The sequence below is a fragment of the Stomoxys calcitrans genome, chromosome 3 (assembly GCF_963082655.1).
Source record: "Stomoxys calcitrans chromosome 3, idStoCalc2.1, whole genome shotgun sequence".
Taxonomy (NCBI): Eukaryota; Metazoa; Arthropoda; class Insecta; order Diptera; family Muscidae; genus Stomoxys; species Stomoxys calcitrans.
In genome coordinates this window covers 87,015,438-87,042,941 of record NC_081554.1, presented here as the reverse complement: position 1 = coordinate 87,042,941, position 27,504 = coordinate 87,015,438, and the positions used below count along the sequence as shown (strand labels likewise).

Here is a 27,504-nt window from a genome sequence, read left to right as displayed (position 1 = left end):
TCTAGAGTGCGCAATTCTTATCCGATTGGGATGAAATTTTGCACGACGTGTTTTGTTATGATATCCAACAACTGTGCCAAGTATGTTTAAAATCGGTTCATAACCTGATATAGCTGCCATATAAACCGATCTTGGGTCTTGACTTCTTGAGCCTCTAGCGTGCGCAGTTCTTATCCGATCAGAATGAAATTTTGCATGACGTGTTTTGTTATGATATCCAACAACTGTGCCAAGTATGGTTGAAATCGGTCCATAACCTGATACAGCTGCCATATAAACCGATCTTGGGTCTTGACTTCTTGAGCTTCTAGAGTGCGCAATTCTTATCCGATTGAAATGAAATTTTGCACGACGTGTTTTGTTATAATATCCAACAACTGTGCTAAGTATGGTTAAAATCGGCCCATAACCTGATATAGCTGCCATATAAACCGATCTGGGGTCTTGACTTCTTGAGCCTCTAGAGTGTGCAATTCTTATCCCATTGAAATGAAATTTTGCACGACGTGTTTTGTTATTATACCCAACAACTGTGCCAAATATGGTTCAAATCGGTCCATAACCTGATATAGCTGCCATATAAACCGATCTTGGGTCCTGACTTCTTGGGCCTCTAGAGGGCACAATTCTTATCCGATTTGAATGAATTTTTGCACGAAGTATTTCGTTATGATATCCAACAACTGTGCCAAGTATGGTTAAAATCGGTTCATAACCTGATATAGCTGTCATATAAACAGATCTGGTTATTTGACTTCTTGAGCTTTTAGAGGGCGCAATTCCTATCCGATTTGGCTGAAATTTTGCATGACGTATTTTATTCTTACTTTCAACAACTGTGTCAAATAAGGTTCAAATCGGTTCATAACCTGATATAGCTGCCATATAAACCAATCTGGGATCTTGACTTCTTGACCCCTAGAGGTCGCAATTATTATCCGATATGCCTGAAATTTTGTACGACGGATCCTCTCATGACCATCAACAAACGTGTTTATTATGGTCTGAATCGGTCTATAGCCCGATACAGATCCCATATAAATCGTTCTCTCTATTTTACTTCGTGAGCCCCAATGGGCGCAATTCTTATACGAATTGGCTGAAATTTTACACAGGTCTCCAACATATAATTTAATTGTGGTCCGAACCGGACCATATCTTGATATCGTTTTAATAGCAGAGCAACTCTTTTCTTATATCCTTTTTTGCCTAAGAAGAGATGCCGGGAAAAGAACTCGACAAATGCGATCCATGGTGGAGGGTATATAAGATTCGGCCCGGCCGAACTTAGCACGCTTTTACTTGTTAAATATAGCTACTAAAATCACCAATATTTTATGATACACAGTTGAACAATGACTTGTACTTATTAGTATTTGGTCCAAATCGGAACATATTTCGATATAGCTGCTATGGGGCTTAAGGAATGCATTTTTTACCGGATTTTGACGAAAGGTGATTTACATATATACCCGAGGTGGTGGATATCCAAAGTTCGGTTCGGACGAACTTAACGCCTTTTTACTTGTTTAAACATTAAAAGTATTTGCCTTGACAATTCATAACCTATCATTTGGCAAGTTTATTGGTAACACAATGCACACTATAATTGTTAAAATTTAACAACAAAAAAATACTCAATTAAAGCATTGCAACATAACGATGAAGTTTGTCGAACTCATCGATTTTTGGTACAGCATTAAAGTTTCTTGGACTTTTACAGTATTCTTCGTAGATGCGTTGACTTTCCTCACTCACCGTCGGTGGTTTCACCGATAAATATGAATCAGTGCCATAGTCACTCAACGGCTTCAGATTAATGCCAGCCATATTACGCGATATTTGAGTGATATTTGCCGCAATCAAAGGTTGCGAAGCGGATTGCTGTTGAGTAGGACCGGCGGTAGCGCTGGCATTCGATGTCAGTTTGGACATTTGCACGTAGCGCTTATAAATATCCATATTCTCCTTAGTTGGATTACTTACCTTGCATCCATAAACTTCTTTCATGGGTGGCAGCAGTGTTTCTAATGTAATAGAGGTTTCGGTTTCTTTTGGTTGTTTGTGCGTTTGTTCCTTTATTGACAGACTTGCACTGAACTCCTCATCGGTGGATGTATTATCTGCTTCCGAGGAAGAACTTGAGTCGTTACTAGCGGTCGAACTCGTGGAACTTTGACCGGTGAGTGAGGGATTTTTTGGTTTCTTACGTTCTTGTATTTGTTTCTGGAATGGTGAGTAATGAGTGCGAAATGTTGATAGGTGCCGCAAAGCCACTTGACTAATTTCAAATGATATATGCTCATTTAATTCGGTCCATTTAAAGGACTGATGGTAATTAGAATAACCATCTATCATCTCTAGATCTCTGGTGTGAACTCGAAATAGTTCTTTAACAATACGATTAGAGTCGGAGCAAGAGTACGGCAGGCATTTGCGTATCTTCATGCGGACCCAGTCCGTAATCAGGCGAGTCTCATGGCGTGGTGAAAGCGGTTTGTATGCATTGTGCATATAATAATCGCTTTGTAATTCCCAAATGGGTTGATTTTCTGTAAGAACAAAAAAAGATTAATAGCTTTTTAAAGTCATTGTTGTATAGGGAAGATTCGAGAAAAATTTAAGTCGTTTATATTTTTCCCTGAGACTTGAAAGTGACATTAACACAAAGAAGTAAGACCAAGAATAATCTTCTATGTCTTTATAGCACCAGCACATACCCCGATTTGAAGACTTTAGTTCACAGAAGATAAGAGCCCTAGTTGTCGATTGCAAAGTATGGTCGTTAGTGATTGGGCACAGCGAGAGGCGAATTTTTGTAGGGGTTGTGGTCGTTGTTATTGTTGTTGTAACTACATTTTCATGTGGAGGTGGCAATCCTCGTCAAGCTCTTGTAGGTGAGCAAACTCGTTCCGGTCCAAAGGACTGATCGCCGCGGGAACAGAGTGGCCATAGGTTATTTAAATGCGCCAATAACTCGCCATGTCATATCAAGCATCATAGGTACTCAGTATTTGTGCAAGATCCGATGTCACCCGACCTCTCACTAGAACTCTCCACTTGATACCGCTGATTGTCCGCGACTACAAATGCAGCTACTCCGTATGGAGCATTCCACTATCCGCAACCTGTGGACGCGCCCGGTAGCTCGCAGCTAAGCTTCACATGACAGCAATGAACACCACACAGATCGGAACTCAATGTTCCAGCTTGTGTGGTGCTCACAGCTATCCCGTGCCGGGAGGCGTTGTAGTGATAATTATGAGTTTGAGAGGGATGAACACTTCTTGTGTCACTACGTCGCTTTTAAGAGCAGAACACACTGAATTATGGGTGAAGACCTCTTTCAGTGCCTGCATTCTCCCCAGGCACACGGCACTTTCGCTTATTCTGGACTACTGTAAATGCCTAAAAAGGCTAACTGAAGAAAAATCTCACTGATGGCGGCTCTTTTCCAGTCTACCTGGCTGGAGGATCGTCTCCATTGCTGGCCGCTTTATTCGGAGACATAAAGTCTATTGTGTTCCCCGTAGAAAAGAAAAGAAAGAAAACAGATAGAATTCAACGACAGTGTAATGCAAGTCAGTAGATTGAGCAAGTAAAAGCATGCTAGTTTCGGCCGGGCCGTATCTTGGGAACCCACCACCATGGATTCTGCTAAAAGTTTACACAAAGGATTTGGACCGCACGTGACACGATAGTTGGAACCCGCTTTGTCATATCGAGTATCATAGGCAATCCGTATTTAAGCAAGAGCCGGTGTCGGCCGGCCTCACACTGAGACTCTACACTTGATACCGCGACTGCAGTTGCAGCTACTCGGTATATGGAGCAACCCACTATCCGCAATCTGTGGACGCGCCACCCAGCTGAGCTTCTCAAAATGACGATGAACACCACACGAATCGGAACTGAGAGTCCCATCCCGTGTGGTGCTCATAGTCATTCCGTGCCGGAATTTAATGTCTCCGAATGAAGGAGGTAGCAATCGAGACGGGTTCCGGTTCCGGATATAAGAGTTCAGATTTTACTTCTTTAGACAATACAAGACAAGATTTTTTACCCATTTACAATATTTATGGAAAAAATTCCCACTGGCAAAAATGTTTCCAAAATATTTTTTTTTTTGCATTTGTTTTTTGCTTTAAAATGTTTCAGTTTTTCTAAAGTAGACTGGTTTTGGAGTCCGCCTATGACGCTGAACACCTAGGTTTGAATCCTGGCGAAAACATTAGAAACATATTTCAGCTATCCCCTAGTAATGATGACGACATTTGTGAGGTACTGTAACAAGTGCATGTCAACTGAGGGATCAAGGATGAGGTTGTGTTTCCTAGGTCCCAAAAACGCATTTCATATTAGTGTTTCTTTGGCTTTGGATATTTTCTTTGGATATTTCCTAAAAATATAAGCCAAATAGTAGCTATGACCTTTGCAAATTAACTTGTTTATCAAAAAAACTTTTGATTTAACTTCTAAAACCCTAGCAGACACAAATCCTTTCCATACGAATGGATTAATTTCTCCTTATCAAATCATGAAATTTTTTAATATGACTTTTTTTCTTCTTCTACATCACAATACTCACGTTTAGAATGACTCTTACTGGGTATATAGTAACCCAGGAACAAATTAATACTGTGCTGTTTTTCGGTATCGTTGAAGGTGTTGCTATAATATCGACTCAATGTTTGCATTATGTCATTGCCCTGCGAAGCCCATGCAGCTGTTTTGCGATAGGTCTTTATCCGATGAACCAGCTGGGAACCACCATACTGCAGAGCCAAAGTATCTCCATGTTCCTCATAGAGATTTTCCAACATGGTTACACAAACCGAATCAAACTCTAAATTGGGCGACTTTATGAAGCCCAAACGTTCTAATTGATGGCCCAATGCACATTTACCTATAGCAAATTGAGCAGTATTTGTTCGATCCAAACAATCGACACAATTTGTACGAACAATACCCGTTTGGAATGTAAGCGGCAAACCTCGTGCCTTGAAGAACATGCCATTCTGTTGGACCACAAATTCAGCAATGTCGGCCAACATCGTCATTACATTTCCGCCACCACGACTCTTACGCGCCATATCAAAAGGTATATACTTCATACGATGTTGCGGTGGTAAAAATTGATTCAAATAGCGTATGGAATTCACCAATTCTTTGGCAATTATATTTTCATGCTGGCGTTTCTCACGTTTCTTCACCAAGTTTAACATAATCAGGGGTGAACCATAGTGAAATAGCAAGCGCTCAAAGTGTCTAGCTGGGGTTTGAGCATACGGATCGGATATATCCAATTGTATAGGTGGCTTAGGCACCATCTTACTGATATCCTGCGACCAATGCGAAGGCACCGACCCTCTCATCTGAGTAAAGGAACACATGTTGTGTCCGTCGCTAACAATTTGCTCAGTTTCCACTTCATTGGCAACATCTCCTCGAAAATTGGCTCCCCGCTTTAAAAATCGTGTCCCCGCATATCTAGTGCTTCTCCTGGCTATCAGGCAAACATTAACTCTCCGGCCAAATACACTTATGCAAGACTGACTGATATAGCCATGGGTGACTTCCAACAGCCAGTCCCGTAGCATAATGCCTTTCATGGGCTCCAGTAAAAAGGCATTCCATACAAAACGTTTACGCGAACAGCTTCTATATGCATAATCCACTCTCTCGTCGGCCTTTTCCACATTATTTGTCAGGGAATCCCACTCCGGCAAAGGTTCATCGACTTCAATATCAACATTAGGTCCCACATAACGTGGAGCCGAATAATTGTATTGCAATGTGCGTGTCAGATCATAGGAATATGAAAAATAGAAATTACTGCGCAAATCAATGTTTTGAAACATTTTCTTATAACGCTCTTCGTAGGGATGTGGAGTCTTCAAGGCTATTGTGGGCTCATTAACCTTAACCATCACAGTATCTTTGATGGTATATATCAGGTGCATTCCTAAATGGGCGCATGATTTGCGCTTGGTCACCAATATTAGATAGTAACCTTCCAGAAATCGTACAAACCCTAAAACACCATAGGCCGATGTGACTTTCGGCTGTCCACCCAAAGATCCCACGAAACGACGTATTTCCAAAGCACTATACTCATTAGGGTTTTCATCTATGACCAAGCGGTCATGTTGCGTCCTATCAATGGTCAGCAGACGAAAGCGCGTCTCACGATTATTGCTGCCCACCAAATACAGGCGCTGAAAATTAATGAACACAGTGAAATAATGAACTTTCGAAATATACTTTTATCTACCGTGCGAGTTTCATACAGCACCACTTTCTGTATAGCACTTATCAATGGATTAAAAATCACATTTGGATTGTTATTGTTCATTTTACACTTATAGTAAAAGTTAGTTGCCAAGAATTTCGGAGTTCTGCTCTTTCCAATCTTACAAAGACCTAAAATCTTTGTAATCTTATAAAAAACAGCTGACTGACTAATCAGTGACAAACTTAAGGCGATAACCGACAACAGATTTTTACAAACGATAATTTTTAAAATATACTCCGATTAATGTGAACGGTCGAATGGCTAACCAAGAGATATTAACCCAGGTAATTAATATCAGCAAACAACAGCTGAGTACAATTTTTTCTCCCGAAGTGCGCTATCTGTCAACGAGTTTATGTTGTGTGTGTGAATTATAGCTAAGAACCACACACACACACACACACACAAACAGCACAAATGGCGAGAACTAATCAATTAACCAAACGTTCAGAGTTCGGTAAGAAGTCTGTACGAAAATGATGATTTTATAACAATATTTATTCATTTACAGTTAGCGGCGGTTGCCCAACAACAAAATATTGAGTGCACTATCTGTCAAAATCAGTGATTAGTGCTGCTCTGATTTTGAGTATGTTACTAGTTCGTACCATTTTTCGTTGTTTATGTGCATGGTTCTTAACAATAATACACACACACACACAACCAAAACTCGTTGATAGATAGTGCACTTTGCGAGAAAAAATAGTACTCAGCTGTTTACGGTACACTACATGGTAATTATGTCATGATTTTATAAAGGGAAAACAGATGATCGAGCCATTAAATCCGGATTGAAAAAGCAGTGTTCAAGGTTAAGCCAAGCGAGGTAAAAACAAAGAATGAAAGTAAAAAGAGAACAAGTTGACATCCTTAATTCCAAGTACTGCTTAAAATAAAAAAAAATTTTATGTCGACTGATAGCTTGGCTTAACCTTATTCAGTGAATCCTGCTTAATGGCAAGTACTGCCAAAAGCTAAAAATTGTATGTCGGCTAATTTTTTAGTTTTGGCAGTACTTGCCATTAAGCAGGATTCACTAAATAAGGTTAAGCCAAGCGATCAGTCGACATAAATTTTTTTTTTAATTTTTGGCAGTACTTGGAATTGGGGATGTCGACTTGTTCTCTACATTCATTCTTTGTATGTATGTGTTGTAATTTCAACCAAAATCCACCCCTTCGTAATTAATATACATATAATGAAACAAAAAACAATTTTAAAAGAGACAAACAAAAAATTTATTTGTTAAATAAATTGTTAAGGCTGGTACTACGTTCTTTTTTATGAAAAATTTCCGAAAGTCGTTCTTTCGGTGGTTTCACAAGGTTGATTTTTGGGTTTCTTTGGCCAAAATGTTGCCATTTACATACAAAAAAATTATATGGCATCAAACAATTTATCAGCTGCTTACGAGGATGTATGTTTTTGTAATTTCAACCAAAACACACCCCTTCGTAATTAGTATATAATGAAACACAAAACAAATTTAAAAGAGACAAAAGCAGAATTTATTTTTAAAAAAATAATTAGATTTTGCAGTATTTACACTGTTATAAGTTTAATAAGCACAACTTTCCAAAACCCTTTGTCAGCGTCTTTCACTTTTATCCAAATGCTGTTGTTGTAATTGCAAGACCAAAAGTGCAACACATTCTTTCACAAACCTTATTATTTCATACAGATTGATTGAGTTGCATGTTGTGAAAGAAATATATATTTTTCCTTCGACTATATTTACTTATATTAAAAGAATACTTTCTTATATATGCATCCACAAACACTTTATTTTTTCCAACCAACGTTTATTTCGCGTAAGAAAATGAATTGTTGCACAGCGACTGTGATTGTGCTCTCAATGAGCGTCCTGAAATGAAAATTTTCCCTAGCTGAAAAAACAAGTTATGACGAAACGAACACATTTCGGCAAATTTTTCCGTTTGTTTTTTTTTTTATGGAGTTTCAACGCGAAAACCGAATACAGTACCGGCCTATAGAAGTCAAAAAAATTAATTTGAATTGAGAATTTATTTGTGCACGCAGTTTTATAAATAATTTATTTTAATGTTATTATGCCATTCACAATAGAGGTGAAAAACATATCATGGCATTCCTGACGACAGATGTTCTACATAAGCCAGCACTGGTAATTTATACAGAACTTTGTTGTCCTGGATAGATGCCATTTTTATACAATTTTCATTGCACTGCACTATATAGTACAAAAAAAACATAGCTATTGTCTGTTCGCATGATGTAACAGCAGCTTTATAAAGGCTATGATTTACACGTATTTTAAACTTCCATCTCTGTTATCAACTGTCAAATTAATTCTCTCTTTTTTTTTGTGACTCTTTCGCACCTTTACGATCTCTGCCATAAAACGACAGATTTGATTTAGTGATTTGTGAGTGAGTGTTTTGTTATTATAAAATCGCGAAAAAACCATTAAAAAAGTTTAATTTGTTTAAATTTAATAGGAAAAATAACTGCATATGATGTAAAACTAGCGAAATTTAATGAATTCGTTTAACCAAATGAGCACAAAGTTATGTAAAAAATTCAGTATATGTGAGCCCATTTGCAAAAAAATTAAAGCTAAAGTTGATGAGGTGATGATGATTTGATTAATGAATGGAATACATGCGCAATGAGAAATACCAACAACGACGACGACATTAATAAAAATCAAAGAAATTCCAATGCGCATAATCAACGGACCAGACGACGACCATTTGTAAATTTATATTTTACAATGGAATGGAAGAGTTAGTGTCTGTCGATAACATTTCAAAGTGCCTCATTTTTCCATTTTGGTGTTTATTTAAGTAAGGCTAAACTATTGCAGGGGTTTCTTTTCGCTGTAATCCAATGCAACCCATCAACGTCTCCCTTTAGTGCCCCATTGGATTTGTTTGGATTTTTTTCCTCGCTTGGGCCTAACCATTTTCATTGGGAAAACTTAACACAGTTCAGTTCGTTCGGTAGTGGTCGGATGAAAGAAAAAGAGAGTGTGCAACGGTGAAGTGCATTGTGTGGAATGTAGTGGGGAGGCCAATTACTATGAAAATCTAATAAGAAGAACCGTTGTTGTGGTTGTTTGTTGCATAAATTACAAATTACCTTTTAACAAAAGAGAAAACTTTCCAACAAATCTGCAGGAAAATCTCATCGGTGGGTGTGAACTATGAAGGAAAACCATCATCTTGTGCATTGGGAAAAAGAAAGAAGATAAATTAAGCGAAAATGCTTACCTTGCTTAGTGAATGCCATTTCTGGACTACGCGCGACGATATAAGGATAAAACATACAGACTACGGTTGTTTACGTTATACGCGCAACCGTGAAATCCAGCAACAGTTGGTTGCAAACGATGTCTATTCCGAAGCCAAGCGCGACTACCTAGAGCGGCGTGGATATCGAGCAGTTCTAAAGAATTCCCGCAAAGGCATTGGGCGTTTAAAGGACAACATAAAGCGTTTAGAAGAGCTTCTGCGCTCACAACACAAAGTAATCCATGTCCATTGGCCAGAGGACTCGCATGTCTTGCTATTATTTGCCAATGGAACTATAGCCCACATATGTGTCGATGTGTTTACCGGCGATATATCCAGAATGGTTTATGAAAAATATTTGGAGGGAAAGGCTGCCGACATAATAACTGATGGTGAGTGGCAGTGTATTTAAATTAAACATAATTTGACAATGGAAATCCCCTTTAATTGGTTTAAACGGTTACAAAATGAGTATTTTTCTAAATAGGTATAAAAAGATAAAAAAATAAAAAATAAGATTGTTGTGCCTTCATATGTGTGTCAACTATTGATACGAAGTTTTATAATTTTTATATATACCACAACAGTATGGGGTGTATATAGTGTGGTCATTCCGTTTGTAAAATCTTGACATGTGGATCTGAGACCGTATAAAACATGTATGCATATTCTTGATCATCTTGTCATTCTGATTCGATCTAGCCACGTCCGTCTGTCGTAATCACGATAGCCCTTGAATGAATGAAATATCCGCTTGACATTTTGCACAGATTCATCATATTGATGTAGGTAATTGGAGAATGAAAATGGACTAAATCGGTTCACATTTAGATAAAGCCCCGATATAAACCGATCCCCTGGATTGACTTCTTGAGACCTCAAAAATATTTGTGTAATAAGATCGGAATCTTTATAATAACTGATATAGCCCCCATATAAGACGATTCGCAGTTGGCTTCTAAATTCTCTAAAAGCCGTAATTTTGACCTGACCTGAAATTTGGTACAAAGGCTTGTAAAACCACATTTGTGCCAAGTATGATCCAAATCGGTCTATAATGTTATGTAGCCCGCATATAAACCGATCCCTGGATTGACTGATTGAGCCCCTAGAATCCTCAAATTGCATCCAATTTGCACAGATATGTTCATAAATAAATATAGCCCCCATATAAACCGATCCCCGGATATGACTTCTTGAGCTCCTAGAAACCTTTTTGCCCGATTTGGCTGAAATTTGGTACGCGAAAAACACCGATACTTAGATGTGAATTGTTGGGACAATAGAAGCCTCAATCAAAGCCTGATCTTATAATTCAAATACAAACTGAGTTTATAAGGGTAAATTTTTAGGGCAATCCATGGTGATGGGTTCCTAAGATGCTACCCTCGCAGACTTAGCACGTTTTTACTTGTTTTATTTAAACTTTTCGTCAGCTACTTTTTACATATCAAGGTTTGATATTTGGAAGGGTTGTGCCCAGAGTGATAGAGGCGTAAATTAACTATGACTACATTTTTGCCCAGAACTTCAATATTTTATGAGAAGCCTCAAAAAAGTTCTCTTTTATTTAATGTTATAAATGTGGGATGTTCGTTTCTTTTGTTTCAGTCTTGTGTTAGTTAAGGGTCTACTACACGGCATGTAGTTGTCTTATGACATGTCAAATTTAGCACATGTTGAGTTGTACACGTCGTGTGCTACAAAATAACATATGAAAATCACTTTTCAAAATAGCACATGTAATTTTTTGCGATTAGAGCGTGCTCTATTACTTCTGACAAAAATATAAAGAAATCAGCTATTTTTATTGTCAGTCGAATGAAATCAACCCCATCAACTGCAAATTTTGCCCATGAACATTCCACTAACAGGGGCAAACTTCTCACATATCAATGAGTGCAGTCCGATTCAAGTTTTAAGCTCAATGATAATGGGCCTTCTTTTTATAGAAGAGTCCGAACGGCGTGCCGCAGTGCGTCACCTCTTTGGAGAGAAGTTTTACATGGCATAGTACCTCACAATTGTTGCCAGCATTAGGAGGGGAAAACCACCGTTCAGCGTCATAGGCGGACATGCTAACCTCTGCGCTATGATGACCTCCAACCCCATCAATTGTTTTCACAAATTTATGATTTAACTAGCTTTTTTACAACTTTGACACATTTTGCGCATAAAAAAATCAGTTTTTGCTTAAATTTTTAGGCTATGTCATATGCAAATAACATACAGGTGTGATAGCAAAAATGATGAATCGTATGTAAATTGACAATTTTGAGAAAAATTTTCTATTACATGTGAATACAAAAAGTGGCATGTCATAAGACATCTACATGTAATAGCGACTTTAGTGATTTTCGGTCAGTAACCAATAGCTCCAAAAATTCTATCTTAAATATCATAAATCTTTCAAATATGTCCTTCGTGAACATTTAAAATATTAAAAATCTTTCAAATATGTCGTTCGTGAATATTCATAAAAATTAGTAGTTGTAATTATTGCTTCTGATGCTCGATATAACAAGGCGAGTTATTGGCGCCTTTAAGTTACCAATGCCTATAAAGTTCCCGTGGCGATCGGTCTTATGGATCCGAACGAGCTTGCTCACCTAAAGGCACTTGAAGAAAATGTGGCTACTCCGGCATAGGCGGAGCAAAGAGGACCACGCCCACTAGGATACTGGAGACTTTTCTAGATATCCGACCCATTGACATACAGATTAAGTGTGAGGCAGCCACCGCGGCTATGAGACTAAAGGCGATGGGAGAATGGATTGAGGATGGAAGCAGCTCATACCATCGCGGTATAATCGAGGCGGCGATGGGAAGCCTGGAAGGAAGGGAAGAGGTTTCCGATCGGATACCTGAGATGAATCTTGTAGTCGAGTCGAGACGTAACTCGAGTATGCCATTTGGAAGATCATGTTACACGGATGGATCAAAGCTAGAGGACAGAGTGGGCCTGTGGGTCTACATTGAGAACCCAGGGAATGAGATCTGTTTTAGACTGTCTGACCACAATACGGTCCTGCAGGCGGAGATCCGGGCGATCACGGAGTCGAGTGGGTCTGGCCGGGCAGTTAAACAGGTGACGTTTATCGTGCAGTCCCTGGTTACAATCGGGACATACATCTTGCACGTCGGCATCAATTCTTGCTCTGTAGGCTGCATCTGCCGGAACGCAATCGAGCCAGAACTACTCTGGTGCAATGGGAGGCGGTCGTTCTCCAAGGACTGCATTCACCCGGTAGCCATTTACCGCATCTGCTACCGTGTCTGCATGAATATTGTCTAAACCTGCTTGATATTACTCTCTAGATCATGTAGATCTACCTTAAGGCTTCTGGGCGGTGGATATCTATCCACAAGATGATGATTTGGATAGTCTCTGCGATAACAGCCCAAAAGGTATTGCTTAGATATCATGTAGTTATGTCTTCGCACTGGTAGGAGGTGGTCTCCTGATGGAGGTGATCGACGTCAACCGAACAACACTTATAAGAAGTATTTGTGACAAATTTCAAGCGCCTAGCTTTACTTCTTCGAAATTTGGCGCTTTCGACAGACAGACGGACGGGCGGACAGACGGACGGACGGACAGAAGGACGGACATGGCTAGATCGACTTAAAATGTTATGACGATCAAGATTTTATATACTTTATAGGGTATTGGCGAATATTTCGAGTTACAAACAGAATGACGAAATTACAATAGTATACCCCCATACGATGGTGGAGCGTATAAAAATGTAAAATTGGATACAATAGTCTACTATAAAAATAACGACATTCCCTTTTATACCCACCACCATAGGGTAGGTGCTATATTCATTTAGTCATTCCGCTTGCAACACATCGAAATATCCATTTCCGACTCTACAAAGTTTATATATTTCGGATCGTAGTAAAATTCTAAGGCATTTTAAAGATGTCTGTGTGTCTGTCCGTTCGCCTGTTGTAATCACTCTACAAGCCTTCAAAAATTGAGATATTGAGATTGAAATTTGGTTCAGATACGTCTTTTTGCTGCACGCAGGTTACGTTTTTGAACGTGTCAAATTGGACCAAATTTGGATATAGCTGCCATATAGACCGATCTGCCGATTAAGGGTCTGAAGCACATAAACTGATACATGTATAAGAGTTCTCGGGAACTGAATAAAATATGATATAGACCAGCCACTATTTAGATATAACTATGGACATGGTAGTGGAGTTATAATAAAATAGGATGATATATCGATGGTGGTGGGTATCCAAAGTTCGGCACGGCCCAACTTAACACGTTTTTACTTATTGCATTCTAAAAAATTTGGAATTTTATTTTATTTTTGGTAAATTTTGATTTCTTACATTTGTGCCTAAACTTTGCATTAGCTTTTTATACCCTCCACCATAAGATGGGGGGTATACTAATTTCGTCATTCTGTTTGTAACTACTCGAAATATTCGTCTGAGACCCCATAAAGTATATATATTCTTGAACGTCGTGACATTTTATGTCGATCTAGCCATGTCCGTCCGTCTGTCCGTCCGTCCGTCCGTCTGTCTGTCGAAAGCACGCTAACTTCCGAAGGAGTAAAGCTAGCCGCTTGAAATTTTGCACAAATACTTCTTATTAGTGTAGGTCGGTTGGTATTGTAAATGGGCCATATCGGTCCATGTTTTGATATAGCTGCCATATAAACCGATCTTGGGTCTTGACTTCTTTAGCCTCTAGAGTGCACAATTCTTATCCGATTGGGATGAAATTTTGCATGACGTGTTTTGATATGATATCCAACAACTGTGCCAAGTATGGTTCAAATCGGTCCATAACCTGATATAGCTGCCATGTAAACCGATCTTGGGTCTTGACTTCTTGAGCCTCTAGCGTGCGCAATTCTTATCCGATCAGAATGAAATTTTGCACGACGTGTTTTGTTATGATATCCAACAACTGTGCCAAGTATGGTTCAAATCGGTCCATAACCTGAAATAGCTGCCATATAAACCGATCTTGGGTCTTGAATTCTTGAGCCTCTAGAGTGCGCAATTCTTATCCGATAGAAATGAAATTTTGCACGACGTGTTTTGTTATTATATCCAACCACAGTGCCAAGTATGGTTCAAATCGGTCCATAACCTGATATAGCTGCCATATACACCGATCTGGGGTTTTGACTTCTTGAGCCTCTAGAGTGCGCAATTCTTATCCGATTTGAATGAACTTTTGCACGACGTGTTTTGTTATTATATCCAACCACAGTGCCAAGTATGGTTCAAATCGGTCCATAACCTGATATAGCTGCCATATACACCGATCTGGGGTTTTGACTTCTTGAGCCTCTAGAGTGCACAATTCTTATCCGATTGGGATGAAATTTTGCACGACGTGTTTTGTTATGATACCCAACAACTGAGCCAAGTATGGTTTAAATCGGTCCATAACCTGATATAGCTGCCATATACATCGATCTTGGGTCTTGACTTCTTGAGCCTCTAGAGGGCACAATTCTTATCCGATTTGAATGAATTTTTGCACGAAGTATTACGTTATGATATCCAACAACTGTGCCAAGTATGGTAGAAATCAGTCCATAACCTGACATAGCTGTCATATAAACAGATCTGGGGATTTGACTTCTTGAGCTTCTAGAGGGCGCAATTCCTATCCGATTTGGCTGAAATTTTGCATGACGTATTTTATTTTTACTTTCAACAACTGTGTCAAATAAGGTTCAAATCGGTCCATAACCTGATATAGCTGCCATATAAACCGATCTGGGATCTTGACTTCTTGACCCCTAGAGGTCGCAATTATTATCCGATATGCCTGAAATTTTGTACGATGGATCCTCTCATGACCATCAACAAACGTGTTTATTATGGTCTGAATCGGTCTATAGTCCGATACAGATCCCATATAAATCGTTCTCTCTATTTTACTTCGTGAGCCTCAATAGGCGCAATTCTTATACGAATTGGCTGACATTTTACACAGGTCTCCAACATATAATTTAATTGTGGTCCGAACCGGACCATATCTTGATATCGTTGTAATAGCAGAGCAACTCTTTTCTTATATCCTTTTTTGCCTTAGAAGAGATGCCGGGAAAAGAACTCGACAAATGCGATCCATGGTGGAGGGTATATAAGATTCGGCCCGGCCGAACTTAGCACGCTTTTACTTGTTGTAAATGATTTAGTGTCTATTGTTCGAGTTTTGCGGAAAGTACAAAACCCGTAATTTTATCCTTCCGGTACACATTCAGGTTTTGGTTCCACCATGGATCATATTAGCTTTCGTCATTTCGTTTATTTAATCTTGAAATATTGCCCTATTAAATTGTTATATTCTTCATTTTGTCATTTATATTGCGAAGATCATTCGTCTCTCTGTCTGTTTGTCGAAATTACTTTTTTAAGGATTTCAAAGCTCCGCAAAAATTATCCGAATCCGTATATAACCTCAGAAAATATACTGAGCCAAACCCAGCTTACTGATGTTGCAAATATTTGTCAATATTTGACTCAAGTAAATTTATCTGTAGTACACAGAAAAAAATCACAAAAAATTTTCAATTAAAATTTTAATTACAATAAAATCGTTTTCAATTAAAAAATTGATTCATCCAATAAGTTTTTAATTGAATATTATTTTTTTAATTACAGTCGGGATTGAAATTTTTGTCATTTTCAATTAAAAAATTAACAGGTTCAATTAATTTTTTTACAAAATCTGAATTTTTTGTATTTTTTTATTTTTGAATTAAAAGATTTATTGATTGAATCATTTTTTAATCGGATGCTAAACAAATTTCAAGTACGGTTCTTAAGCAAATTCAATTAATGGACCTTTTGTCCCTTACAATATGAGGTGAAGGAAATTTCATTTACCCTTACCTCCCATATTTCGCCATATTTATAGCAATAACATGGCAGCAGGTTCTACGTGCCGGATTAACCCGATTGAGTCCTTCATCGGCCAAGGGTTTCCGCCTTAGTGCATAACACACGGCTATGACAACAACAAAAAAAGTATAGGGCACCGCTACCCGACACCCAAAATTTTTTGGAGAAACCCCGCGGGTCCTTTTCCCTATTTTATGCTCCAGTTATCAAATATCGAAATTAATTGGAATTTAAAAAAAAAAATTATCATTTTTCAATTGGATAAATTAAAAGTTAATTGAAAATTTCGATCATTTTTTAAATTGATCCAATTAAAAAATTAATTGAAAATTTCAAAAAAAAATTTTATTGAATATGCAATTTTTTAATTGAAAAATTTTTCAATTACTTTTTAAAAAACGTTGTTTGATATGATTGAGGCAGTTTCCATTAAAAAGTTAACTGGATCGTGGGCAACCATCAATTTTTGCGGGGCCAATCATTTCAAAATCTATAAAACTAGTAAATTTATCAAAAACCAGGTTCTTAAAATATGGGCTAAAACAAACACGAAATCCCTAGCGTTTTCTACGCTTACACAGAAAAAAATCGCAAGAAAAAATTTTTATTAAAAATCTAATTCAATTAAAAAATCATTTTTTAACTGAATACGATTTTTTTTCAATTACAATCATTATTGAAATTTTTACTATTTTCGATTAAAAAATTAATTAATTCAATTAATTTTTACATTGAATCTGAACATTTTTTCCATCACAATCGTGTTTGAAAATGTTATTTTTAATTAAAAAATTAATTGATTCAATAATTTTTTTATCGAATCTTAAATTTTTAATTATTGTGTTTAGGTAAATTCTTTTAAAGGCCATTTTGTCCCTACAATATAAAGGGAAGGAAATTTCAAAGACCCATAAGTCCCACATTACGAGCCGACAGGAACACCCGAAATTTTTCAGAGAACCCTTGTGGGGGGTTATTTTTTATACGGGTGTCCACGGACCTTTGCCTTGTTCCAGGTACACAACTGCGGACTAAATGTAAACTTTAATAGGAATTTTTGAACAATTAAAATCATTTTTTAATTCGTCCAAAGAAAAAATTAATTGAAAAATTCAATCATTTTTTTATTGATACAATTAAAAAATATCAATGATTTTTTAATTGCATTTTTTTAGTTGAAACATTTTAAATTAATTTTTCAAAAACCATGATTAATATCATAATTTTCGTGATTGAACCCGATTTTTATTTTTTTCTGTGTACCTTAAATTTCCATTTGTACCATCTTAAGATCCTTCTAATTTACCAATGTTGATCTGTTTCTCAATTTTTCAATTTCCAAGCATTTTTTACACATTCCCACATTGTGTTGGCGTATAACACTAACCAAGTGACAGTCGTACACCTACAAAAACCCAATTCAAGAGCACAAGGTCCTGAGAAAATATCAAACATGGACCCAAAAATATTTCATGCCATTATACCTGGTACGGCGGAAAGAAGATTGCCGCGTCGCATAACAGTGAACAGCACAAATGATATGTTTGTAGTCTGGACAAAATCATCACAGAACGAGGTATTTCCTTGGCGACCAACAATAAGGGATCAGGATCGTGCCAATATACATGTCTTCAAATTAAATGGGTAAGTCACTCTGCAATTGCAGGCATTCATTTTTCACTAAAAGTAATTTGTTGCCACAGCAATCAATTGGACTTCTTTGCCTACTGTTGGTCGGAAAACGATCCGTTGTATGTGGATTTCCTGCGGTCTGCAGAAAATCAAATTTTAGTTCTGGAACAGAAAATTTCCCGCAAGGGTGAAATTTCAGCGGAAGTGTGTTCATATGAAATTGTGGTCGGGAAGATGCAACGAACCCCTTTATCATCCATACTAGTGGGTACACAAATAACATGTTATGCGTTTAGTCCGGACCAGGAAAAGCTGTTTCTGGGTAGCGCCGATAGAAATATTTGTCTACACGATTTGGTGTTGCAGTCCACGAAATGCGTAACGCAAATTGATATTGTACGTAAATTTTGTTATGGACACAAAATAAGTATTCTAATCGCTATTATTGTTTCTGCTCTAGGTACCCATACAATGTTCCTGGCACAGTGATTCAAGCCTTATAGTGATAGCGAATACCAGATCACAATTTCAATGCTTCGATTTAGCTCTTACTCCCGTTGGCAATCAGTTGCAAAGTGAAGATGTGACACCTTCAAATCTTCTGGACCTATCGCATTATTTCTCCACTCAGCCAACACTCTTACAAATTTCCTTCAGTCGCAAACCCGAACTTCATCATTACTCCCATCCCTATGCGGCCACGGATTCCTATTTGTTACTGTTATACGATCAAGGCCCCATCGGATGTTTGCGTTTCTTTGCAGGAGCGGGTATGAGGGGTGATATTCATAATTCTGGCCTAACAGCCGATGTTATACTGGATAAATATTTGGCTTTAAATCAATTGGAAAAGGCGGTGAATCTGCTGAATGCCTTAAATTGGGAGACCTATGGAGCCGTTTGCCTGATATCTCTTCATAAAATAGCCAATCATGTGTTCTACCGCGGCGATCAAAAGAAAATACGAATAGAATTAATGGCCAAAGCTTTGCGGACCTTTTCAGATTCCCTCACTGAAGAGACTAAGGATGAGTTTAGTGATCAGGTTTTCGATTTGAAAAGAAGATTTTTCTTCTTTCTTCTCAGGTAGGATAAGATAAGAAGTCCATTCCATGTCTCTTCAATTGCCGCAATTTTATTTTCAGGCACAACCTCTATACCGAAGCCTTTGAAGTGGCCCAAGATATCGAAGACTACGACCTATTTATGGATCTCTTTAATGTAACGAAATGTGATCCAAATCTTTTGGATTTCTCTGCCGCTTGTTTCAGCCAAGCTGCGGCCATACTGCACGAGGAAGACATGGCAGTTAACACTGGAAATGCCTTTCGCTCTGACTCTGCATGTTCCCAAACGACAAGCTCCGATATTACCAATGCTCGCAGTAAATTGCAGCAGCAACAACAGCAACATCAAAAATTTCTTAAACATTATGTGCCACCCTTGCCCTCCTTTAAGTCGAAAGTCTTTAATGCTGAAATGATTAAAATAAATGCGCCGCGATCCGAAGTTTCCCCGGAAAATCTTGCAACAAGGCCGCAAAAGGAAAAGAGTAGGCCACCCCCACCACCTGTGCCTGACAAGAAGCTTGCCAAATTGAATCCTGCAGCGCTTTCCGTAGCAAAGTCGGTATCCCTAAGCAGTAATTTAGCTAATCTAACACTGAAAAGTGCAAGAAGTTCCGGCCAAACACAAGGTTCAAATGGCCTCAGTTCCTCCCCTGCTCCACAATGGTCTGACTTAAATGTTACACAGAAAAGCACACATTTGAAGTCAGCTTTCGTGCCGCATTACACTTCGAATAATACACTGTACAAATCCAATAACGTCCCTCTAGCCATAACGAATACCAATGCATTAAACAATAATTCCTCAAACGTCCATCAAACATCAAACGCGTTCATGCAATTCAATTCGCCGCCACCGAACAAGTCTCTGATAAATGATGCCTGCAATAATACCGCCCTTGTGTTATCTCATCACCAAGCACGTAGCTACTCAACAGCACAAACGCCAGCACTTTCTACGCCGCCCATTGCCATGTATCAACCGAAATTTTTCCAACATCCTCTGGTGTCGGGCACCATCCCCTCGAGTGGCACAACATCCCTGGCTGCTCATAGCATATCGAATGAAGAATATCAAAAGGTACTGTTAAGCAAAAAACCTACAGCTTCCATACTATCCAACGGTTCTGCGACACAGAATGGCAGCAGCAATACGTCCGTTTTAAGCGGTGGAACAAGTGGTCTACAAAATAGCATCGCTACAAAGGAAAATAATAAAAATACGAGCGGAGAAAAAAATAAAGTAAAATTTTCGGACACCGTCCAGGTGGCAGTAGTGCCGGTATGTATGTCAATGAATTTTATTAATGTTTTTATAAATTTTTATTGCCTTAATTACAAAGACTTTGAAGATTTTGTAGAGTACAACAGATTATCTTTGAATAATTTTAATAGTATAGTTGGGTTATCTTTGCTTGTGGATGTCGGCCACTTTTCATATTAACTGTAGATGATCCCAACTGTCCAAAAACCAGCGCTTAATAAATTTCTCGTTGACTTACCCAATATTGGGAGAGACTTTCTTGGGATAGACACGTTCGTCAAAGAGGAGGGGGACCAAAAATATTCCCCTTCGCTAACATAACGAAAAAATTGGCTGATTAACAGAAACAAACATCCAAGGTTATACAATCCCATAGGAGGCGATTCTATGCACCGGATTGACCTAAGGAATCCTCAACTGTGGGACCTTATCCATCTGCGGTTGCTAGCCGGTGTATGGGGTGAGCACTTGCTTTGTCTTGTCAACTCAACATACCGACTACGTTGTAAGGTTTTGTGACAACTTATTCAATAAAAGGTCGTGAGCGTCGTCGGACTATATCCCTTCCAATATATTATACCCTGCCAGTGCCGGGAAATATATTGCCAGTCTAAAATGCAAGATCGACGACATCACGGAGTAACATAATGGATGCTGCAATCCAAGAGACGAAGCTGACCAGCACCTACACTGCCACGATATGGCTTAAAAAGTGTAAATATCGCCCCTAGGTAGTTATACCCGTGGTCATTATAATCCCTCTATATAAGGAGACTTTAATGTGCATTCATGGCATTCCCTCCTTGATAACGACCTTTGACAGAGCGGATAGATAGCTCGACGTTTTTCACGAATAATGAGGATATAATTTTCTCGACTAACCAAACGACTTCATAACCTCGCGAACGCTGGAGTTTAATGAATCAGAGAAAGACCAATTGAATGGCCTGAGAGCGTAGATGGGCAACAACGCACATCCGCACATTTTTTTTTTCTATGGCCTCGGGTCCACCCATCAAACAACCTCACTTATATCTCCCCTCGCCTCTCACCAGTAGTCAATACACTTGAGGCTCTCCTCCTAAGCCTAGTTAGAGAATTTATATTTGCCAAGCCCCACCACGGATTCTGTAGATTGCTTAGCACGACGACTGTCTAAGTCAGTCCAGGCTATGCGATAGCAAGGTCCTCGAGGTTCCGAACCTCTCAAAAGCCTTCGATTTGGTCAGTTGTGCCATGCTTTTTGAGAACATCGTTACCACGTTCCCCCAGCCGGGACTTAAACCTTGGATTACGAACTGTCGCCAGTCGTTTGTGGAATTTAAAGGTAAGAAGTCGACGGCTCGTAGATTGAAACAGGGAGTTAACCAAGGCGGGATGATATATCCGACATGTTTCGCTTCTACCTCTCCCATATATCACACCTTACACTCGGCATTGAGATCGTATCACATGCGGACGAGTGTACGATCATGGCCCTCTCTTTGCTGCGTAAGGTTAAATCACATCGTTGCCGATATTGCCGTTTATTTCGCTGCTACAAATTTAAAGATATCTGCCACCAAATCGTCAACCACACTGTACACTCCATCGTCATCGGCCATGCTAATTAGTTGAATGTGATACTACTACGCATTTGACAGCCATTATAAATCATCCGCACATGCCACTGCAATTAGTCACAAACAAACATTGTCTGCTCCTAACATTCAAGTCCCCTACCGCCGAGGTAGAGTTATACAACGTTTGCATACCGCCGGTTGGTAGCTGTGACCCAGTTAATAACCAAGTTTACAGGCCGACATTTAATGCGCATCACGTTTCGTGCATTCTCACCTAGGTAACGATCAGCAGGGCATAGCTTTGGCAGAGCAGATTGAAGGCTCCACATTTTGCATGGTGAATGTGTTACGTATCCTGGCAAGCCGTCATTTCATTGGGATTAGACAACCTCCCCATAATACTCACCATCGAACCAACACCCAACTTAACAACCTCTGAGTGCCGGACTATTATCAATCAGAAAAAGACCGATTCGGTCGGCTTCAGTGAGTACACCAATTGCCGCGACATCACTAACACAGCAGCCGCTCGCTTTATATCAGCCGGTTGAATACCTCAAGTGCGGCCCAATTTTCCGGTGCAGGCATTGCTACTCGAAGACGAGGGTGATGGGATTTGTTGCACTGACTCCACTAACCCCAGAATCAGTGAGCTGACTCTGGAAATAAAGAGGGTTAGTGAACGAACATAAGCACAATGTGCGGCTGAAACATTTGAAGCAATGTAACTTAGGTGCTGGTTTAGACAAGCTGTGGTCTATTGTTAAGTCACTCTCGAACCCAGAAACCTCAGTCACTTTTGGCAATGCAATGTAACTGTCTCGCAAAGATGCGCCAGGTTGTTCAACCGTCAATTTGAGTATCCTGAGAGTGAGAAGGCTAGTAGGAGAGCCATTCGTCGTATCCGTGGTCTCCGAGCCGATGGACAGCCATCATAATTTACCGTGGACAAAGTTACAAATGTCATCTGTAGCGCAAAGTCATCAAAGGCGTTGGACCGGAAAGAATCTCTACACTGATGCTGAAGAATCTATGTCTACCTAGAGTCGAGTACCTTGCAACTGTTCTCAACCTGTCTTTGAAAATTCTTATAGTACGCGATGTCTGGAATATGGGTAGTGTAATTCCGCTACTGAAGCCTGGAAAGCCTCCGAATATGGGGGAGTCGTACAGACCGATCTCCCTTCTCTCACCAATAGCCAACACGTTTTAGGGGCTTCTCCTCCCGAGCCTCGTTGCAGAATTTCCATTCGCCGAGCATCAGTATGGATTTCGAAGACTGCATAGCACAGCAACTGATTTGGATGCCATCACCGCACATATTTGCCGTGGCTTCATTCCGCCCAGGGCAAGTGGTAGGACGGTCCTCGTGGCACTGGACCTACCGATGGCATTCGACCCTGCCAGCCATGCCAAACTATTGGAGGACATCCATCCTGCCAGGCCTGAAACGCTGAGTCGCAATTTATCTGTGTGGTTGCCAGCCATTCGTAAAATTTTGTTATAAGAAGTCGAAACACAGAAAAGTGAAACAGGGAGTTTCCCCTAGGCGGGGTGATATCGCCGGCACGGTTTAACCTCTTCCAATCCTCCATTTCACCCAGACAGCTTAGACGGCGTATTCTATGCGGAAGATTGTACGATCAGGCCTCCCACCCATTTTTCACATCTGCTATAGGTTTAACGTCTACCTTAACGAACTTGACGCAATACCGCAATACCTTCTAGGCTGTTATCGCAGAAACCATACAAATATTCATTTTGTGAAGAGGAATCCACCGACCAGAAGCCTCAGGGTGGATCCTCATGATCTAGAGTCTAATGTCTAGATCAACCAGGTCTGGACAACACTCTTGCAGACACGGTAGAAGATGCGATGAATAGCCACCGGGCGAATATTGTCCTTGGAAAACGACCGCCACCCATCGCATCTGAGGAAATCGACCTTCCCCGGCAAACTAGTCATTATTTCTGGCTCAAGTGTGATCCGACAGGTGCAGCCGCCTTAACTCATACAGAGCAAGGATTGAAGCCAACAACAAACGTCACCTGCTTAACTACCCACCAGACCCACTCGACTCAGACATCTTAGTTACAGAGTTCCTGGATCTGGATATTCAACAGAACCAAGCAGATGAAAGATAGAATGCAGTACACTTCTACAACAACAAAATGGGGAATAGTTTTGTGTGTCCTCAAGTGCCGCTTCAATTTACCTTTTACCTTTTTTTTCAAGATAATCTGCCCAATAACGAATATACAAAATCGTATGCTACTGTATTAACATGTTTTATTTAATTGAAAGGCTGTTATCTCATTACAGGAAATTCCTCGCAGAGACAAACCGCTTATATCGAAACGTAATGGATATGCTCGGCCGGCACCTCGAAACTTTACCAATCCCAAAAAGGAATTACAAGACAGTTTGCCACTATGCCATCCGCACGATGACTATCTTAAAGACTTCAATCCTTTGCCCGCAGGTAGCCAGACGTGAGACAAACGTCTCTGCTATGAATTATCCTCTTTGAACTATTTTAAATTAAAAATTGACTTATTGTAAATTTTTAGCAGAAACGCATAGACCACCAATAAAACTATACTCTACCAATGATGAGTTTAATCATCAACATCAGTATCAGCACAAAGCAACACCAAGCGTTAACACTTCCACCACTAACAAAACTAACAACAACAATATCGACAACAACAACACATTTCCCAACTCTTCCCATGCAACAAGCAGCTCAACGCCTATAAAAGTAGTACATTTTGGAGTTGTATAACCAATCAACTTTATGTGTTTTTCTGTACTAATAAACATCTATATACCTATTATCTTTCAACAAATGTCTTCCAAGTAGTAAGACCCATCCGTCCAACTTACTTCCCTCAAACTAAAGCTTTATAGACACACAATAATTACAGATGGACCTTAGTTTCGTTGAACAGAAAAGTTCAGAAGTAACTCATATCATTTAGCATACTATTAATTATATTTAAGAACCTTGTTATACCTATTTGACACTTAGCTATATTTTAGTTATTTTATCTTAAAATGTTTAAATTATATGCATATTTATAGTATATTTTTTATTGTATTATGTTTTAAACGAAATTTTCTACAGCAAAATAAAAACAAAAGAATTTATTTGCATTATTTTTTCTTTCCACTTTGCATTTTTTCCAATTCGGCTTTGAGTTCAAGCAAATCTTTGTCAGGAACATAACGTCTTTCTTCGCATTCACTGGTGTGTTCTTGTACACTCAATTCTACTCCCTCTGGCAAAGCTGATTGAGCAATACGTAAAAACATGGGATAGATAGGAACATCCACATCTTGCAGTTGTAAATTGCGTTCATAGATTTTCAAACGATATTCGGAATCGATCACCGCAGAATTTGGTTTCAATCGTTGCACCGTCATACCTTGTGCAGGAAGGGCATAACTGAAAAAGGAAAAAATACATGAGAGTAAATTTCTAAAAAAATGTTCTAACAAACAAAAGCAACAAAAGCTCCATCAGGTCGTCACCACGAATTATCTGCAACCGCTCTCAATGATTCTCTCTGTGATTTACCGCATTTACCCAGTTCTATTAGAAGCTGCCGCCATAGCATTATATGCTTGAGTTAAATGCCTGTAGGAATGTCTTAACCTGCCATTGTCACCTAAATAATACCAAATTAACAAAATTATGTTGGAAAATGTGCAGACAAAGTAGAGTCCTGCAGACCGATTCTTTTTGTCTGCACATTTTCCAACATAATTTTGCTACTTTGGTATTATTAAGGTGACAATGGCAGGTTAAGACATTCCTACAGACATTTAACTCATGTATATCAAGTAAAATATAATGCTATGGCGGCAGAACCGGGTAAATACGGTAAGAGAAAAATCACGCCTCATGGCATTGATCACGACCCATGGATGAAAAAAAAATTTTCAATGAAGCGAATAACAATCTTTTTCGATAAGTCTCAAATTATACAGTATTTTAAAGTACAAATAATTATGTATAAAATGTATCACCCCTGCACAACGATTTATTTGATCTTTTTAGTCTGTGGGCAGAAATTCTTTCTACTTCTTCCATACTTTTATAATAGTTGTTGTTGTAGCAGTATGTTGTATACTGAGGCGGCAGCCCTTGCCGATAAAGGACTTCATCGGCTCAATCCGGTACGTACAACCGGCTGCCATGGGATTATATAATAGTGATAATAGATTGTAGTGTACCGGCACGGGATGACTATGAGCACCACACAGGCTGAAACTTTAGGGTCCAATCTGTGTGGTGTTCTTCGTTATCACGATAAGCTTATCTGGGAGCTACCAGACGCGTCCACATTTGCGGATAGTGGAATGCTCCATGTAGCTGCAACTGCAGTCGCGGACAATCAGCGGTATCGAGTGAAGAGTCTCGGTGAGAGGTCGGGTGGCACCGGCGCTTGCCTAAATACTGAGTGACTATGATGCTCAATACAATGAGATATTGGCGCCATCAATGGCCATCATGTTTCCGCGGCGGTCGGTCAAATATATCGGAACGAGCTTAATGAGGATCGCCACCTCCACATGCAAATGTGGCTACAACAACAACAACATGAGCACCACACAGGCTAGAGCTTTGAACTCCGATCTATGTGGTGCTCATCGTTATCATGAGAAGCTCAGCACGGTAGAGAGCGTTCACAGCTTGTGGAAATAACCAATGGCCATTACGTTCCCAGGGTGATCGGTCGTATGGTTCGGAACGAGCTTGCTCACCCTTCCTCCACAATCAAAAATGTGGTTATTACAACAACAACGAAACGGCAAGATCAAGGAACAGGTTCTTAACAGGATTTAGCATTGAAAACGATTATCGTCTGCGAAAGACAGGGATTGAATAAAATCAGAGTTGTTGCTGGAGTACGATCATAAGAGTAACAAAAATTTAAAAACCGCCGATGATAAATATGTGCATGAATATGTTAATGGATTATTTTTCATTTTATATAAAAACTTACCAATCTGACACTTCGATTTCCAAATATTCGGCGATACTGTGTAAATATCTCTGATAACTTTCCAAAACGGGATAATCGTATCCCTTAATTTGAACATTCAAACTTTCATATTGGGGATATTTCGGTTTTAAAGACTAAAATTGAATCAAATAGATTTGTACAAATAAAGAGAAATATTAAAAACTTACATCCAAATAGTCTGGCTCATAGACGTTGCTTGCTTGCAGGCAAGAAGACTTTGTAACACCTCTCACAAAATGTATATCTGCATGTTTGACAGCTCGCACAAGAAGTGGATTGAACTAAAGCGTAAAATTTAATAGAAGAAACAACGTTAAATATCAGCAATATTATAAATTATAGTAAATAAATACCTTTCGCAACATTTTTTCAATTTATTTGTTGGTTATATCATAAAACAGCTGTTGGTGTTTACACCAATTTATGTTAGTTGCTTTCCCAGGGTGTACTACATCAGGTAATGTTAGAAGAAAGGGTCAAAACC

General features: G+C 39.1%; 3 protein-coding genes across 6 annotated transcripts; 1 reads left to right on the top strand and 2 right to left on the bottom strand.

Annotated features, from left to right (window-relative positions):
• Positions 1-1,551: 1,551 nt before the first annotated feature.
• On the bottom strand, positions 1,552-6,457 carry LOC106085057 (polyphosphoinositide phosphatase). Its single transcript, XM_013249087.2, has 3 exons — positions 6,275-6,457; positions 4,589-6,218; positions 1,552-2,552 (listed from the first exon to the last, which is right to left on the bottom strand). The coding sequence occupies exons 1-3, from the start codon at positions 6,353-6,355 to the stop codon at positions 1,642-1,644; spliced, it is 2,622 nt and encodes an 873-aa protein (XP_013104541.2). The 5' UTR covers positions 6,356-6,457; the 3' UTR covers positions 1,552-1,641.
• Positions 6,458-8,613: 2,156 nt separating this feature from the next.
• Positions 8,614-24,927, top strand: LOC106085052 (WD repeat-containing and planar cell polarity effector protein fritz). Of its 4 annotated transcripts, XM_013249075.2 has the most exons (9): positions 8,619-8,703; positions 8,773-9,060; positions 9,141-9,959; positions 17,805-18,105; positions 18,165-18,489; positions 18,554-19,179; positions 19,239-20,442; positions 24,292-24,469; positions 24,558-24,927. In XM_013249075.2, exons 3-9 carry the CDS (start codon positions 9,539-9,541, stop codon positions 24,770-24,772), a joined length of 3,270 nt encoding a protein of 1,089 aa, XP_013104529.2. In that variant the 5' UTR covers positions 8,619-8,703; positions 8,773-9,060; positions 9,141-9,538; the 3' UTR covers positions 24,773-24,927. The 4 variants fall into 4 exon arrangements, with proteins under 4 accessions (XP_013104528.2, XP_013104529.2, XP_013104531.2 ...); XM_013249074.2 differs by having other exon boundaries at positions 8,614-8,699; positions 8,773-9,959; XM_013249077.2 differs by having other exon boundaries at positions 8,773-9,959; positions 24,310-24,469.
• Positions 24,928-25,053: 126 nt separating this feature from the next.
• Positions 25,054-27,482, bottom strand: LOC106085053 (large ribosomal subunit protein mL48). The gene is made up of 4 exons (XM_013249078.2): positions 27,374-27,482; positions 27,188-27,301; positions 27,000-27,133; positions 25,054-25,435 (listed from the first exon to the last, which is right to left on the bottom strand). Exons 1-4 carry the CDS (start codon positions 27,383-27,385, stop codon positions 25,144-25,146), a joined length of 552 nt encoding a protein of 183 aa, XP_013104532.2. The 5' UTR covers positions 27,386-27,482; the 3' UTR covers positions 25,054-25,143.
• Positions 27,483-27,504: the final 22 nt, after the last annotated feature.